The sequence below is a fragment of the Pteropus vampyrus genome, unplaced genomic scaffold (genome assembly GCF_000151845.1).
Source record: "Pteropus vampyrus isolate Shadow unplaced genomic scaffold, Pvam_2.0 Scaffold187, whole genome shotgun sequence".
NCBI classification, from domain to species: Eukaryota; Metazoa; Chordata; class Mammalia; order Chiroptera; family Pteropodidae; genus Pteropus; species Pteropus vampyrus.
The window spans coordinates 1,121,410-1,136,648 of NW_011888968.1; the positions used below are offsets into that span (position 1 = coordinate 1,121,410).

The following is a 15,239-nucleotide window of genomic DNA, read 5'->3' on the forward strand; positions in this document are numbered from 1 at the left end:
ATGAATGGCGGGGGCCCAGCAGAACGGGGGACCCTGACGTACCTCGACGGCCTGGGTGTACTGCTCTAGCCGCTCACCGATCTTGGAGACGGCCAGGGCTGGCTGGGACTTCTTCACGCTGTTACTGGAGAGGGCGAAGGGTGACACCTCGTCCCCCTCACGTGGCTGCTGCACCCAGCCTGGCCCCCGCCAGAGCCCTCTGAGCCCCCGATCTCCGCCCTGGCTCCTCTCACCACCCTCTCTGGGACAGGCAGGGTCCCAGCCAGGACAGCGGCCACACATACCTCTTGTCCACGGAGCGGAACAGGCTCTCGGTCCTGGCGATGACCTGCAGGGCAGGGCGGGGACGTGGCCTCAGCCCGAGTACAGCCCTCCCCTGCCCCACGTCAGGGCACCCCTGTCTGGGCACGGCGGGTGGGGGACGGCAGGGGCCCTCCTTATCCCAGCCCAGCGCGGGGCTCCCTCCCGGCCGGGGAGAGGCGGGGAGCAGGCTTGGGGCTTGACCTACGTTGGTGCTGGGGCTCAGGGGAGGGGAGCCCTGTCCGGTGGTCTCCAAGGCCGAGGGGCTGGGCGTCCTGGGTGGTTGGCATCTCTCATGCTGGGAACAGAACATCTGAGGTCGTGAGACCTAGGCGACCCCCTCCCATACCCCTCCTGCCCCCCGCCGCCCCCATCGGGGCAAACACTCCCCGCTCACGCCTCAGGGCCTTCCCAGCCCAGACATACTTCGGGGCTGCAATTCTGCAGAAGGGGTTGGCCACACAGGGTCACCGAGCCCCACCACTCTCAGAATGGATGTGTTGGCTCCCTCTGGGCCGGGCCCACGAGGCCCCCAGTGCGTGCCGGCCGCAGAGGCAGGCCCCGTGCGGTCCACCATCACCTACCTGCTCCTGGGCTGGCTCTGCCCCAGCCAGCGCCTGGCTGTCCCCAGAGGCCTCCCCTGGGCCTGGCTCCCCCTGGGGCTCCGGGCCCGAGTGCAGCTGCAGCTTATCCAGGCAGACTGTGTCTGGGCTCAGCTCGGCCCCGTCCTGGTTCCTGCAGGGCCTGTGGGAGGAATAGGCGCACAGTCCGACCAGGGATATGTGATCGCTCAATTCAAATTTCCCTGTTTCCAAGCCTCAGACGGTCAGACCCGTTGAGTACAAGGTGTCCCGAGACCCCAGCCTCTTTGGGGAAGTGTGTGCAAGGACCTCAAGAGCCAGATCCAATCCCTGGGGCCCCCAGGGAGCAGTGTCCACCGCCCCGACCCCACTGGGCAGGCCTCTCTCAACTGACAGCCGAGGCTGAGCTGGGCTTGGCCTCCGGGTTCTCTGACAGGCCCCAGCCTTGTGTCCTGCTTGTCCCCGTCCACCCTGCGGCCTAGGCTGGCCAGTCCCTGGGGCCAGGGCTGCCCTGCTGTGCGTGTGGCAAGTGGGCTCCAGGGAGAAGGCTGTGTGGTGGCAGTGAGATGGGGTCTGGGAGTGTGGGGGGCTGTTCAGCTGGAGGACAGACAGGGGCAGGAGCACAGCTATGAGCATTTCCTCAAGGAGAGGGGCTGACTATGCAGGGGGTGGGGGGCGGCCAGCCCGCGGGCGGCCGGCAGCTCTGCATTTGAGCAGGACTGAACCTGGAGAAGAAGGTGGGAAATTCTCGCATTTTCCATGATTTCAGGCCCCTTGGTGTTCGTGGCAACCGAGACCCAGACCCACCGCCCAGGGCGGGCCGGGGTCCAGCCGGCGCAGGCACACAGAGGGCCCATTCAGCCGCGGCATGAGCAGGGCCAGGCGGGCAGGGGCGGAGGCCGAGAGGAGAGCAGGCGGGAAGGGCTCCACCGAAGACACAAAGTGCCCCCTGCTGTTGGGGATGGTGGCCTGCCGCCGGCCAGCGGGGAGGAAGAAGCAGGGCCGGGACCCACACTCCTGACCCCAAACCCCACTTCGGAACGGCAGAGTGTGCACCAGCTCCCGAAGGCAGCTGGGGGAAACTGAGGCTGGGCGGAACCAGAACCATGGCCTCCGCGAGGCAGATGTCTCTAGGGGTGTGGGAGGACGGGGAAGGGGTGTGGACCGGCTGCAGGGTCTCGGCTGGAGCTCCAGGCTGCCTGGAGGGGCTGGGAGGGGGCTCAGAGCGGGGGAGATTCGGGGCTCGGGAGACACTCAAGGCAGCGGGGGGCCCTGTCCCGCAGCCGGAGCCCCGGAGCACATGGGCGCCGTAAGCACAGCCTTGCCAAGAGCGGCAGACCCCCTGAACTTGGGGGGCTCCGAGAGCAGCCCCCATCCCTGGGCTCAGGAGCACTGCGCCCCCACCCCCCGCCCGCCCGGTTCAGACCGGCTAACACGTCTACACATCTGGAAAGCTTGTCCCCCAGGCCGACTGCGGGCCTCACATCTGGAAATACCTGGTCCCCTCCGTGGGAATGGAGGCCGGCCAGCCCCCGGGGAGGAAGGGGGCCGGGGCCTCCATTACGTCAGCGGGCTGCAGATGTGCGCTGATGTGGCAACACCCGCTGGCCGCAGCTGGGCTGGCCGCGGCCCAGGGGTGAGATTTCCTCACCGCCTCTCCCCGCAGCCCCTCGCGGGCCGTCTGGCTCTCTCCCTCCCTCAACCCCCTCTCAGCCGTGGGGCCCCTTCGGGGGGCTGGGAAGGGGAGCAGCGGGCCATCGCTCAGGCACGGCTCGGGGGGCTTGCAGAGAGCCTGCGCCTGGGGCCGGCTCCGGCTCGAACCCCACTTGCCTGTCCTCCTCGGGGTCCCCCTCTGGGCTCGCTCCCCAAGGGGGCTCCTGCTGCCGCCGCTCCGGCTTCTGGGACCAGTCGCTGAAACCCTCATCCTCGTCCAGTTCGGGGCTCTCCGAGGCCTTCAAGCTGAAGCGGCAGAACAGAAAGGGGCTCGGGCTGGCCGGACGCTGTGCCACAGAGGCAGGACCGGAGCCTGGGCCAAGTCCCCCATTGTCAAGGGTCCCTGAGGCCAGGGGCTGCGTCCCCTCCAAAGTCTGGAGCTGCCTGAGGCCACAGCTGTGTTCACTCTATGAGCACAGGGCTCCCCAAGAACACGGCTATGTTTACCCCATGTGTTTAAGGCTCCCCGAGAGCTGGGTTGTGTCTCCCCCATCGGTCTAGGGCTCCCCAAGAGCTGGGGTGTGTCTCTCCCATTGGTCTAGGGCTCCCTGAGAGCTGGGGTGTGTCTCTCCCATCGGTCTAGGGCTCCCCGAGAGCTGGGTTGTGTCTCCCCCATCGGTCTAGGGCTCCCCAAGAGCTGGGGTGTGTCTCTCCCATCGGTCTAGGGCTCCCCAAGAGCTGGGGTGTGTCTCTCCCATTGGTCTAGGATGTCCCAAGAGCTGGCCAGTTTCTCCCTCATTGGTCCAGGGGTCCCCGAGAGCTGGGGTGTGTCTCCCCCATCAGTCTAGGGCTCCCTGAGGGCTGGGTTGTGTCTCCCCATTGGTCCAGGGGTCCCCAAGAGCTGGCCTGTGTCTCCCCCATCGGTCTAGGGCTCCCTGAGGGCTGGATTGTGTCTCCCCATTGGTCTAGGGCTCCCCGAGAACTGGCCTGTGTCTTCCCCATTGATCTAGGGGTCCCCAAGAGCTGGCCTGTGTCTCCTCCATCTGTCTAGGGCTCCCCAAGAGCTGGGTTGTGTCTCCCTCGTTGGTATAGGGCCCCCCAAGAGCTGGGTTGTGTCTCCCCCATTGGTCTAGGGCTCCCCGAGAGCTAGGTGTGTCTCTCCCATCTGTCTAGAGCTCCCCGAAAGCTGAGTTGTGTCTCCCCCATCTGTCTAAGGCTCTAAGAGCTGAGTGTGTCTCCCCCATTGATCTCAGGGTCCCCAAAAGCTGGCCTGTGTTTTTCCCATTGGTCTAAGACTCCCCAAGAGCTGGCCTGCATCTCCTACATCAGCCCGTGGGGTGGGGGATCAGTCTTCTGCTCTCCCAGCTGAGCCCCCCTGGGCCTGGCCCCCGGCTCCTTCCCCAGGCAGCAGTGTGAGCCCCTGTACCCCGTTTCCCCACCACAGGCTTGTGATTCTGGCACCAGTGAGCCCCCTGCTCCCCCACCTCCAGCCTCTGCTTCTTCAGGGACCTGGCTCGAAGGGCCGTGACCGCCGCAGCACCCCACCCCGCCCGGAGCCGCTGACTCGGAGAAAATGGAACAAAACGGGGCCGGGAAGGGGGCGATGCTGGAAAAACAGCCCGGCCCAGCCCAGCCACGGAGGCCTCCTGGGCCTGGGAGGAAGCGAGCCGGCCTTGGCCCGCCAAGGTAGACGTGGCCTGTGTGAGTCACCGGCAGGAGGGAGCTTGGGCGGGGGGCTCGGGGGCCTCGCAGCTGGGGTCAGAGTTGGTCCAAGCAAGGGCTGGGGCCTCTCAGGGCGGCCAGAGCCGGATCAGCCTGGGAAGCTGGCTGGGGGCGGGGGACGGGGAGGGGAAGCTGCTGTGCCTCTGGCCAGGCGTCCTGCAGAGTCCACTGGCTCCCGGGGCTGCGACGACCCTCACTCAGGAGCACCCCCCAATCCTGCCCCCGGTCTCGTCTGCTCTGCGGCCCCCGAACCCCCTCTGCTCGGGGGCAGGACAGGCGGGGCTGCCTGGTGCTTACAGCTTCTCTTGCTCCAGAGGCTCTGGGCACGGGCCACCTCCATCCTGGTCCTGGGTCCCCAGCTGCCTGTCCCTCTCCTGCTCCTGTCGTTCCGGGGTGACCTCCTCCTCATCTTCTAGACCCCACTGCGCGGAGAGCCTGGGGGACACAGAGAAACAGTCACCGTCGGCCCACACCCCGCTTCCCCAGTGCAGGCAGGCCTTGCAGGGGCTGCGTGGGGAGGGTACTGGACCGCCCCGGCCCTGTCTAGGCCTCAGTGTCCCCATCTTTAAGGCAGAGGTCGTAGGAGATGGTGGCGACGGGGCCCTCTGCGGGGAAGTCTTTGGGTTCTGTAGGCATCTCACACCTGGGTGCCTCCTGGTGGTGGAGGGGATCCTGTGTCTAGGCAGGAGCAACCTAAGGATGGGACAAGACCCTCTGTCCCCTTCCAGCTGCCTGGATTCCCGGACCTGAGCGGAGCCAGGACACACGCCATCGAGGTCTTGGCCGCAGGCAGGGCCACCCAGCTAGGCAGCCACCCCAAATGGGGTGCCCCTTCCTGTCTCCCAAGAAAGAGGTGCCCTGAGAGAAGCTGGCCCCCCCAGAGGAGCCTGGAGCCGGAGAAGGGGCTGCCTGCAGCTGGGGCCCCACAGGCTTGGCTCACCCAGCGCCCCCCACCCTCGCCGTCTCGGGGCCCTCCACAGAGTCTCTGGGCTTTTTCGGAGATGGGGAAACTGAGGCGCACTGCAGAGCTGGGCACGGGAGGGCCTCCTTTCTCAGCACGTGCTGAGCCCTCAGCTTCTCAGCGTCTCTGGGACTGGGGGGGCCGAGCCTGGCCGCCCCTGCCCTGGGCCAGGAGACCCCGAACACTTGGTGTTTAGCCCGCACGGTCCTGCCTCCCCCAGCCCCCCTACAGTGGGAGAGGGGAGTTGTGGGTTCCCACATTTGCAGGGCGCACAGCCCCGGCCTGGGGTCTCAGCCCCTTCCTGCCGGTGTCCGCTGAGTGACCCCGCAGCTCCCCATCCTCTGGGCCTCCGCCCGAGGCCTCAGCAGCCAGCGCGTGATCTAATCTCTCCTAAGTCTCCTTGGAGCCTCTCCGACAAAAGCCAGGCCCCTCCGCAGCCTCAGCTCAAGGCCCGCTCCCCCGCCCGGGCGGCAGCCCACCCCCAACGCCCGCCCCAGGCCCCCGAGCCTCCATCCCCACACCTGGTCCCATCACGCGGCACAGGAAGCCCCACCTCCCCCTCCAGGCCCTCGGCCGGGGGGCTGCGGGGCCTCACTCTGTGTGGGAGGGAGAGCCTGGGGTGCTCTCGGGGCTGTTGGGTGTCTGGGAGCCGGGGTCCCTTCCCGCTGCACACACCAGCAGCCCCTCCAAATGGCAATGGGACCCCTGTGCTGGGCCTCACGCCGCGGGATGGAGGGAGGGTACCCGTGGACCTGTCCTGCAGCCACCCGGGGGGGCAGGCACCCCAGGAAGACTCTTTGGAGGAGAGAGGCGGCCATCTTGTTCTCTCGCCCCATGTCTAAGCTGCACGCGCCCACAGGCGTGTTTCTGGTGGGGTGTCTTGGCCGTGTGTGGCACAGGGGTGTGTGCCATGGGCCCGAGGCCTGGAGCTGACCTCGGCTCCTCCTCAGACCCCTCCCCAAGTCCTGGGGACCCTGCACCAGCAAAGCCCACCGTGTGGGGGTGTTGACACATGTGCGAATCCCCACGTCCAGGCCACAGCAGCACCACACAGGCCCCCGCTGGGCTCCCGTGCCAGGCCGGACGTCCCTGGGCCTCTCCTGCCCACGCGGACACACGCGCTTTTCCCATGAGCTCCACGTAGGCACTTGTAGCCCCCCACCCGTGGGCCCAGACACCCCGCGCCATGCACACACGTGAGCACACGCGGACGTGCACGTGCAGACCGGGACACGGGAACAAGGTGAGGGCGTGCTGGCGGGCCCGGCCCCCAGCTCTGTTTACTGTTTTGCTGGCCGTCACCCTGACGACCGCCCTGGGAGAGGCCAAGGCACATTTTCTGAGAATATCGTCTCGGAGGCCCCTCTCGGGGTCGCCCCCTGCTCTTGCCGCAGCGCGGGGCCCCCCGAGCCCTCCTGGCGGGGAACTTGGGGGAGCAGAGTCGGGGTGCAGGGCAGGGGTGACCCAGTGTCTCCACAAAGCCCCATGCTGGGAGGAGCCACCCCTCCACAGCCCCTGACCCAGCAGCCCAAGGACAAGGAGCCAGCTAGGCCCCTTCCCTCCCCGCCCCCTTTCCCTCCGGAGGCCCCAGGATATGAGTAATGCAGCCCCCCCGGCCCCTCCCATGACCTCAGCCCCTCTCTGAGCCGCAGCTGGGCTCTGTTCTAGGAACTGGGATGGGGGTGGCTCTCTTGGGGTGGGGTGGGGGCCTCTGGCCTGGGAAAGGCGCCCCCGGCCAGAGGCCCAGACCCCTTGGCACGCTCAGCGGAGCTGTCAGGATGCTGGCGACAGCCGGCCGCCTGTGGCCCCAGCTCAGCCGGCTGCAGCTGCAAGGGATTTGCTGTTCCCCAGCAAATGCAATTAGGCGATTTCCTGTGTCTGTTCTGGCTCCGTGCTTGAGGCCCAGGGTTCAGCCCGAGGGGCGCGGAGTGGGGCCCCGCACCCCTGTGTCAGGCTCCACCGCGGGGGCCCTGCCCCACCCAGGTGCGCCAGCACGTGAGACCCCAACAGGCCTGCAGGCTTATGACTCCCCACACTGAGTGGGGGGGGGTCCCTGAGTTTGGGGGCAGCCCCCACGGGCCGGGTATATCGCATACGGGTCCCCCACTGAAGACGCCGGCCCCCTCCCCTCCTTCCTCCGTAGCCCCCAGTCCCCACCAAGGGCAGGTGGTGCCAGGCCTGGCACTCCCAGCTGTCCCTCCTCCCTCCTCCCTCCTCCCTCCTCCCCCGCCCCCCGCCTGGCTCCAGAAGGGGCTTCAGGCCTCAGTCCCGGCTCAATTCTGCCCCCTGCAGGCGGCGAGTGGGCTGCCCCACCTGCCTCTCAGAGTCACGGGGGAGAGCTTGGGGCTCAGCTGGGGGCAGGGGCCAAAGGGACAACAGCCAGGCGAGGCCTATCACGGGAGAGCATTTCCTTTAGGCCCACGGGGGACCCTCCTGGCCTCAGGTCCCCTACACACCACGGGTAGGAGCCGACTCAGAGGCCTGGGGAGCTGGGCTAGGCCCCCCACCCCCATGCCCAGCCTCCCTGGGGTCTCATACGCCGTGGGCCAGGGTGGACAGTTGCAGAGCGACCGGCCCCTCAAGCGGCCATAGAGGTCATGAGCGAAGGGACAGAAAGTGGAGAGAAATGACCCATGGAGAGGCCTTCTCAGCACCGGCTTCCAGGGCTGTCAGAGAGCAAGCACCCCAACCACCTCGGTCACAGAGCAGGCCCCCAGGACAGAGGTTGGGACCACTCGGGGGCTTGGGAGAGGGCAGCACCGCACCCCACGATGCGGGAGTGTCCCCTCACTGGTTGTGCAATGTGGGGTCCTGCTCCAGGCAGCCCGGGGAGGGGTCCGCGGGTGTGGCGCTGCCAGGACGCTAGCTGTCACTCGTCTGCGGGGGCAGCTGGGGATGCAGCTGTGAGGGGGCGGGGGGAGCCAGGAGCACAAAGAGCCCCGAGCCAGCTAGGGAGCAGGTGGGTGCTGGGTGGGGCGCAGGAGTGCACGAGGCGCCCCAGGCTGGGGTGTAGGCACTTGGCTGCAGCTGCTGGACCTGGCCCCCCACCGGCCTGGCACTGGTCCAGCCCCCTCCTGCCCCCTCCAGCAGCTCCTTCCTGGGTGTGGCTGTGCCCTGCTGGGCCTGAGGGTGGGGGGCAGCCCCCTCCTGGTGGTCACAGCCTCGTGGGCCCAGTAGACACCCTGCCGGGCACCCGACAGCCCGGGGAAGCTCGGAAGGTGACCTCGAACTTGGTTCTGAAAGATGAGCAAGGGCTCGTGGGCCCGGAGGGGGCGAGAACAAAGGCAGTGGCAAGAAGGCGGGTGGGCCGCAGACCCCGGTGTGGGAGAGCCGGACAGTCTCGCCCCGCACCCCGGCCGGAGCTGTGGCCCGGTCCGGCTGGCTCCCAGGCCGCCATGGGCTGTCACGGCCACGCCATCGCTGGGGCCTCAGTGTCCCCACACGGGACTGAGGGAGCTGGCCCTTGCCGAGTGCTCAGCTCTGCACCGGGGTACAGGGGCGCCACCCCCTCCCGGCTCCTCCTGGGCCCCAAAGCGGGCGGCAGGACGGGACAGGACGGGGTCCAGGGGCCAGGGGCTGAACAGCTAAGCCGCGGGTCCGGGGGACGGGTGGGAAGGTCACAGAAAGTTCTGAGCAGAGAGGAGTGTGGAGTGGAGGTAATTAGAGGATGTGAGGTGAGGTGGGGGTCTGCTGCCATCTTTGGGGTGACTGGATGGGGCCCAAAGCAGCAGACACATGGGGCTGAGGGTAGGGGATGGCGTGAGCGGTGTCAGGCTGGTGATCTCTCAGCCTGAGGAGGGAGGGCTACCGGGACGCCAGAGAGCAGCTCAACCCCTCCAGGGAGGCCGGGGCTGAGACCATGGCGCGGCTATGGTCCCTCTGACCCCTGCCCCAGGGTGAGACCCTAGGCCCAGCGTCTAGCCCCCGGCTATAAAGAGGGGCACTGATCCCACCCCCAGCTGTCCCTGAGGGGGCGGGGCTGGAGCCCCAATAGGGACAGGCCCAGCCACGGCCCACACTGTTTCTCTTAGCCCTGGTGGGCAGGCCTGGCAGCCTCCCTGGAGGAGGGGACATCCGCCTACAACGCTGGCTTCCCCCACAGCCAGAGAGACAAGAGCACCCAAAAGTCTTGGGCTGGCCCTGAGGGGCCAGGTTTGGGGCTGGTATGTCCTCCAGGGCACCCCTGCCATGCTGGGGGTCATGGGGGCATGGCCCCAGCCCACGGGAGACCAAGGCTGGTGAGAGGCCCGCCCGCAGCGCGTACTAGGTGCCCCGTGCCCCGAGGCAGGGCACCCTGGGGCGCTCCGCAGGAGGAGGGGCCCTGCCCAGCCCGACTCTGCAAGTCCTCGCCAGCCCCTCAGGAAGAAGGAGGGCGGCCAGCGCCCTTCTCCGAGCCCGGCCTCGGACGGTTTCAGGGCAGCCTGTTTACGGGCATCTTTCTATCAATAGTGACATCAGCCCAGAGCCACCAGAGGCCGCGCCTCGCCCCCTCTCCCAGAGCTTGCTGGCAGCACCCCTGTGTCAATGCAGCCTCTGCAGGGCCTCTCTGCCCGAAACCCCATTGTCTTCCCGGGGAGGCAGCACTTGGGGGCCCCTCGTTTGGGGAACTCCTAGCTGCCTCACCCAGAGCCCCGAAAGCCAAGGAGCCCTCCCTTCAGCCCATCCTTCCCAGCCAGCCCTGGGGCAGACCAGGTCACCAAGGACCCCTCGGGCCAGCAACAGCCCTCACGCTGCTACTAGTTTCTCCCCCCGCTCAATGGGGTGGTCACCCCACTTCACACCTGAGGAGTGGGGCTGGGGATCACAGCCACATCTGCCACCGTCCCCAACCTCCCTCCCCTGCCTGGGCTCCGTGCTCCCTCTTAATGACACCCGATATCTGCCATCTGCTCCGTAATCTCCTGGGCAGCTTTTCTGTGCTCATCATTCCCCCCTCCCCACACCCCAATCTCACCCGCCGCCCCCTCCCTCCGCCAGGTGCTCAAGACCCAAAGGTGGGTGAAATTTCCTCCCTGCCCAGGGCTGACCCCGACACTTGACGCCCGACACCTATGGCGTGACTCGTGGGCCACGGAGCTGGACCCCTATTCCAAGGTCTTGTTTAAGGAGGGATGTAGCTGGCAGGAAGTCCTCTCAGGGGAGGGGATCCCGTGCCTGCACCCAGCCTGGAGGGACAGGGGACATGGTGGTGGAGGAAGGGGCCACACATTGAAGTGTGGGCAACTGGGGCACATTGTGAGGGGCCGTGGCCACAGGGAGGCAGACAGGACTCCTCCCGTCTCTCGTGGAGCCCAGATCTGAAGGCCACCACACCTCTGACCCACTGTCCCAGCACCTCCCACGCAGGTACACCTGGGGTGACTGCAGTGTGGGGGGAAGCGCCTGCCCCGTGGATCTGCATCCTCCTCCTGTCTGGCCGGAGCCACTGCCCCGTCCCCAGCACTGCCGACCACTGCCCCGTCCGCAGCACCGCCGGCCGCTGCCCCGTCCGCAGCACCACCGGCCACTGCCCCGTCCGCAGCACCGCCGGCCACTGCCCCGTCCCCACCACCGCCCGCCACTGCCCCAGCACTGCCAGACACTGCCCCATCCCCAGCACTGCCGGCCACTGCCCCGTCCCCAGCACCGCCGACCACTGCCTCGTCCCCAGCACCACTGGCCACTGCTCTGTCCCCAGCACTGCCGGACGCTGCCCGCCCTGTGCGAGCTGCCCACACAGGGACCAAGACCCCATCCCACACTCTGGGGACGACGAGTCCCTCCCTTGATAGTGCCTGTCCCTCGAGCCCCGTGATACGCCTGGCCCCTGGGTCCCTGCCTCCCCCTTCACTGTACACCTGTGACGAGGTGGCTACCTTGGGCCCCATGCAAGTCCTGGGGGGCCAGGCTCTGAACGCTTATTGGGGCGACCGCAGCCCAGTCCTGCCCATCGCACCGTCCAGCCCCAAGACATCTAGGGAGCCGGCGGACCCCCGCTGTCTACCCACGTGGCCCCGGGGAAGGTGCCTAACAGAGCCGCTGCCACCCAGGTGCCACGTACTGCGGGCGGGTCCAGCCTCAGGGAGTCTGTGACCCCGAAATCTTCCTCACAGGCATCTGGCCCACTCTTGGGTCTCCCCGTACAACTTGGCTCCACAGGGCCGAGCTGCGAGCCCCCAGCCCCTCTATCCCAGGGCCCCCTGCCCCGGGTCCTCAGAGGCTGGGTCGGGGACCATCCACCTCCGCAGTAGAATGGGGTCCAGAACCTAGCTCGACGTCCCGCTGCCCGGCCAGTCACCTCCCTCTGGCTGGGGGTCCTACCTCTCGTGATGTGTTCTGTGGTCAGCCTCCTCCACACCTCTGACCCCATCTGCTCTGACCGGCTGCCCGTCTGGGCTTGGGGTCGGAGGTCAAGGCCTCCGCTCCTCGGGTCCAGCCTGCCCGTTGGATCCAGCCTGGCCGTGAGGCCCGTGCCCGCGCTCGCCGGCGGCTCCCGCCTCCGCCCCGCGCACCGCACACGCAGGGCTGCCCGTCCTCCGAGTCACTGACCACAGCACTGCGAGGGCCTGGGCCAAGTGCCACGCAGCCCCGAAGACCTTCCGGGCGCCCCGCCCCTCACACGCAGCATCCTCTGCATCAGCCAGTCGCCCTGCACACGCGCACGCCTACTCACCACAGCTCTCGGCCGACCTCCCGGGGACCGGACAAGCGGGCTGACCACATGGCGCCCTGAATGACCGGCCGGCAGCCCTGGCTGCATCTCCAGGTCCAGCCCCGTCTCCTCTTGGCACTGGACGGCCCTCCAGGAGAGCCGGTCGCTCCCGAGCCGGGCTGGGACTGCCTGGCAAAGCTCTCGGGCCTCTCGCGAAGCTGGGCCTTGGCACGTTCCGTGACACGCGACTGCTGGCTGGCACTGGCTGGAGCCTCTGCCGCCCCGCTCCCCTCTCTCCTGCCCAGACCCACCTCGCACCCAGCAAGCCCCACGCACGGCTCTGCCCGCAGGCACTGCCGAAATGGCTCTCGGGTCAGTCCAGTCCCCAGGTCCCCACACGGCGGCCAGAACCTGGCCGCCCACCTGGGCTGGAGCCACCACCTGGCACGGGGAGGTCCCGAGGTGCGGCTCTGCTCTCCCGGGGGGCCCTCCACCCCAGCGTACGGAGCAGCCGGACCCTCTGCCCGGCGCTCCAGCCCCCCCCCGCCCCGGAGCCATACCTGCTCCCAGTGCCTCGGGGGTGCAGGGGGGCCGTGGCCACAGAAAGAACAGAGAGAGCCCGGGCTCTGCCGCCAGACTGACCCTAACTCGGCCTCCATCACATCGCCCCTGGCTACGGGTCCTCTTGTTCCGCAGACCCTCGCTGCCTGTCCCCTCAGAGCAATGAGCATGAGTCTAAAGCTCCCTGGGTCTCAGCCTCCCATGTGCACAAACGGGGACGTGGGGCCGACCTCGGCACTCGGGTCCTGCCGCCAGCTGCGGGCAGGTGGACGTGCCCTGGTCATCTGCCCCTGAGGTGCCCACCAGGAACTGGGGGCTCGGCTGGAACAGCCCCATTTAAAGGGGCTAAGCGACCCCTCCACGGCCGCACGTGGCCCCTCATGGCCGTCCCCACACCAGCCCATCACAGATGGGAAACCATGGCTCACAGGTACAGCATGCCAGGCGGACAGCGCGGCCTCGCTTCCAACCCACAGCCCGCGAGCAGGCGACGGGACGGTCCCGTCCAGGGCTCCCGGTCAGGTGCAGAAACCCCGCACCCAGCCCCGCCTCCCACCCTCTGCTGCTCGCGCGGAGCCCCTGCTGGTCCCTTCTCCACCCTCCCTGGAGACACGGGAGCAGCCCCAGCAGGCGTGGCCCACCTCCCGTGCCCGGCACCCGCCCCGTCCACCCCTCTGGTCCCCTTCCTTCCGCTGCGTGGGGGCCTTGTGGGGGGACCAGCCTCGGTGGCGCCCATGGCCCCTGGGGCACCCCATCCCCTGCCTCGTCCAGCTCGCTCTCAGCCGCTCTCCTGCCCCTGTCCTGTCCCCGTCCCTGCCTGCGTGGCGGCCCCTTGCCCTGCCCTCTGCCCTCTGCCCTCTGCCCTCCGCCCTCCGCCCTCCGCCCTCGCTCACTCTCTTCTCTTTCTCTTTTCTGCTCCTTCTTCCTCCCGCCACCTGGACGACTGTCCCTCTGGGCAGGAGCGCCTCGCAGCCCACAGGGCACCGGCCTGCGGGTCCCCAGCCTCTCACCTCGGGACCTCCCCGTCCCGCAGGGCCACGGCCTCGCCTCCGGGGCGGGCCGGCATCGGAGCCCACTCCGCGCCTGGGGCCAGGGGGACTGCGAGGGGCTCTCAACCCAGAGCTCCCACCTGCAGCCCGGGGCCCACCTGGGCCCTGGACACCTGCATGGGCCGACCCCTGACCACCAACCTGTGCCGAGCCTCTCGTCGTCCCGCGGGCCGTGCCCCTCACGCCACCCTGGGGACCGGGAGTCACGGGCACCCTCTCGAGGTTCTGGCAGAGGGACGGGGCGGCCCCCAGGTACACCCGGCCGCTGCTTGCTCGCCGCTCTGGCCCGCTCTTGTTCGTGAGCTGGAGCCGGGCCTGAACCTCAGCGCTCTGGGCTCCTGCCCTGACACCCTGCCCAGGGGGCTGGGCCACTCGGTCCCTGTGCCCCCTGCTGCCTGCTCGCCCGGCTCCCAGGGCAGCACCCGCTCTGGCCGACAGACCACCGGGCCGGGAGGTGGTGCCAGGCCGGGGCCACTCCACCCCCGGATCTGGGCCCTGGGGGGGCCTGAGGCAGCCACGCCCCTTTGGACACTGTGGTTTGGAGGCCTGGCTTCCCTCAGTCCCCTTGGGCCAGCCCAGCAGGCTACCAGCCCATCTTTGCCCTGCTGGCCACATCGGGGTCCCCAAAGGCCTCCCGGGCCCAGGTGCCCTGGGGAGACAGCCAGGCATGGAGATGACAATCATGTCCACCGCGGACAAGTACCTAGGGCGGTGACAGAGGGGCCCCCACAGGCTCCTCCAGCCTCTCAGCCTCCCTGGGAGATGGCAGCCTGCATGCTATCAGGATGCCAGCAAGGGTGCCAGCCTAGCCCCCACCTCACGAAGCCAGGGATCCGGGGCCCAGGCGGGCCCAGGGTCCCCTGACTGCCCTCTCGCAGTCCCTGAAGCTGGCCTGGCCCGAGGGGAACCTGGGGAAGCCTCGGAAAGCCCAGGGGCAGTGGCGGGGGGCGGGGGAGCGGCAGCTTGGTACAGGGGGACCGCATGGCCAGCCCTGGGGCTCCAGGCCTGCCAGCCAGACGCGTCCTGCTGGCAGAGACAGACCGAGAGGAGTGGGCATCGAGGTGGCCACACGAGGCCATGGCCCAAGGGACAGGGGTGCGTGTGGGTTCGGGAGGCCGACGCACCCTGGCTCAGTGGTTTGCGATCTGCTCAAACCAGATTCAGGATGCACCGGGCCACTGCTGGCACCCAGCTCGTCACAGACAGAGGCGGCGTCCCTTCCCCCCTGCACCCAGGGGTGGGTGCTGGGAGAGCCCAGGCGGCCCGCGGCGAAGGACCAGGGTGAAGGGGGGGAAGGGAGTGACCTGGGCCGGTCGGCAGCCTCTCCGAGCCAGGGTCTCCCAACTGTGCGACGGAGGCCGGAGCTGTATTTCTTAGGCATGGACAGACGCCAGCCAGCCACAGCGAGGGTGGCAGGATGTCACCGGCCTGGCACGGCCTCTCACGTCCCCGTGGGCATCGCCGGGTCTGGGGCCTGGAGGGTGTGAGGGTGAGCTCACGTCCACCTGCGGCCTGGGGACTCGCTAACGGCACCAGACAGACACGCGTTCCTCTCTTTACGAGGGGTGCTCCCTCGCCCCCTACCTGCCCTTCCCCGGTGAGAGTCCCCAGGGAGTTCAAAGGGACACACCCCTCTGCCCAGACCCACTGGCGGGCCACCTGCAGGCCCACCTGCCCCCACCCTCGGCCGAGCTGCAGCCGCCCCCTTCCCACCCAGAGCGACGGCCTGGTGCTGGACTCAGGAACGGAGGCAAAGCCACAGCGAGGTGGACGCTTGCGGC

At 68.5% G+C, this 15,239-nt stretch overlaps 1 protein-coding gene across 1 annotated transcript in view; it reads right to left on the reverse strand.

Moving 5' to 3' along the window:
- LSP1 (lymphocyte-specific protein 1) overlaps positions 1–15,239 on the reverse strand; it is a 38,067-nt gene that overhangs the window by 9,412 nt on the left and 13,416 nt on the right. The window contains exons 2-7 of the mRNA XM_023537365.1: positions 4,554–4,691; positions 2,712–2,840; positions 885–1,044; positions 509–598; positions 285–328; positions 43–124 (exon numbers count right to left, since the gene is read on the reverse strand). Of these exons, the coding sequence (XP_023393133.1) occupies positions 43–124; positions 285–328; positions 509–598; positions 885–1,044; positions 2,712–2,840; positions 4,554–4,691 (643 nt within the window). The remainder of the gene's footprint in view (positions 1–42; positions 125–284; positions 329–508; positions 599–884; positions 1,045–2,711; positions 2,841–4,553; positions 4,692–15,239) is intronic.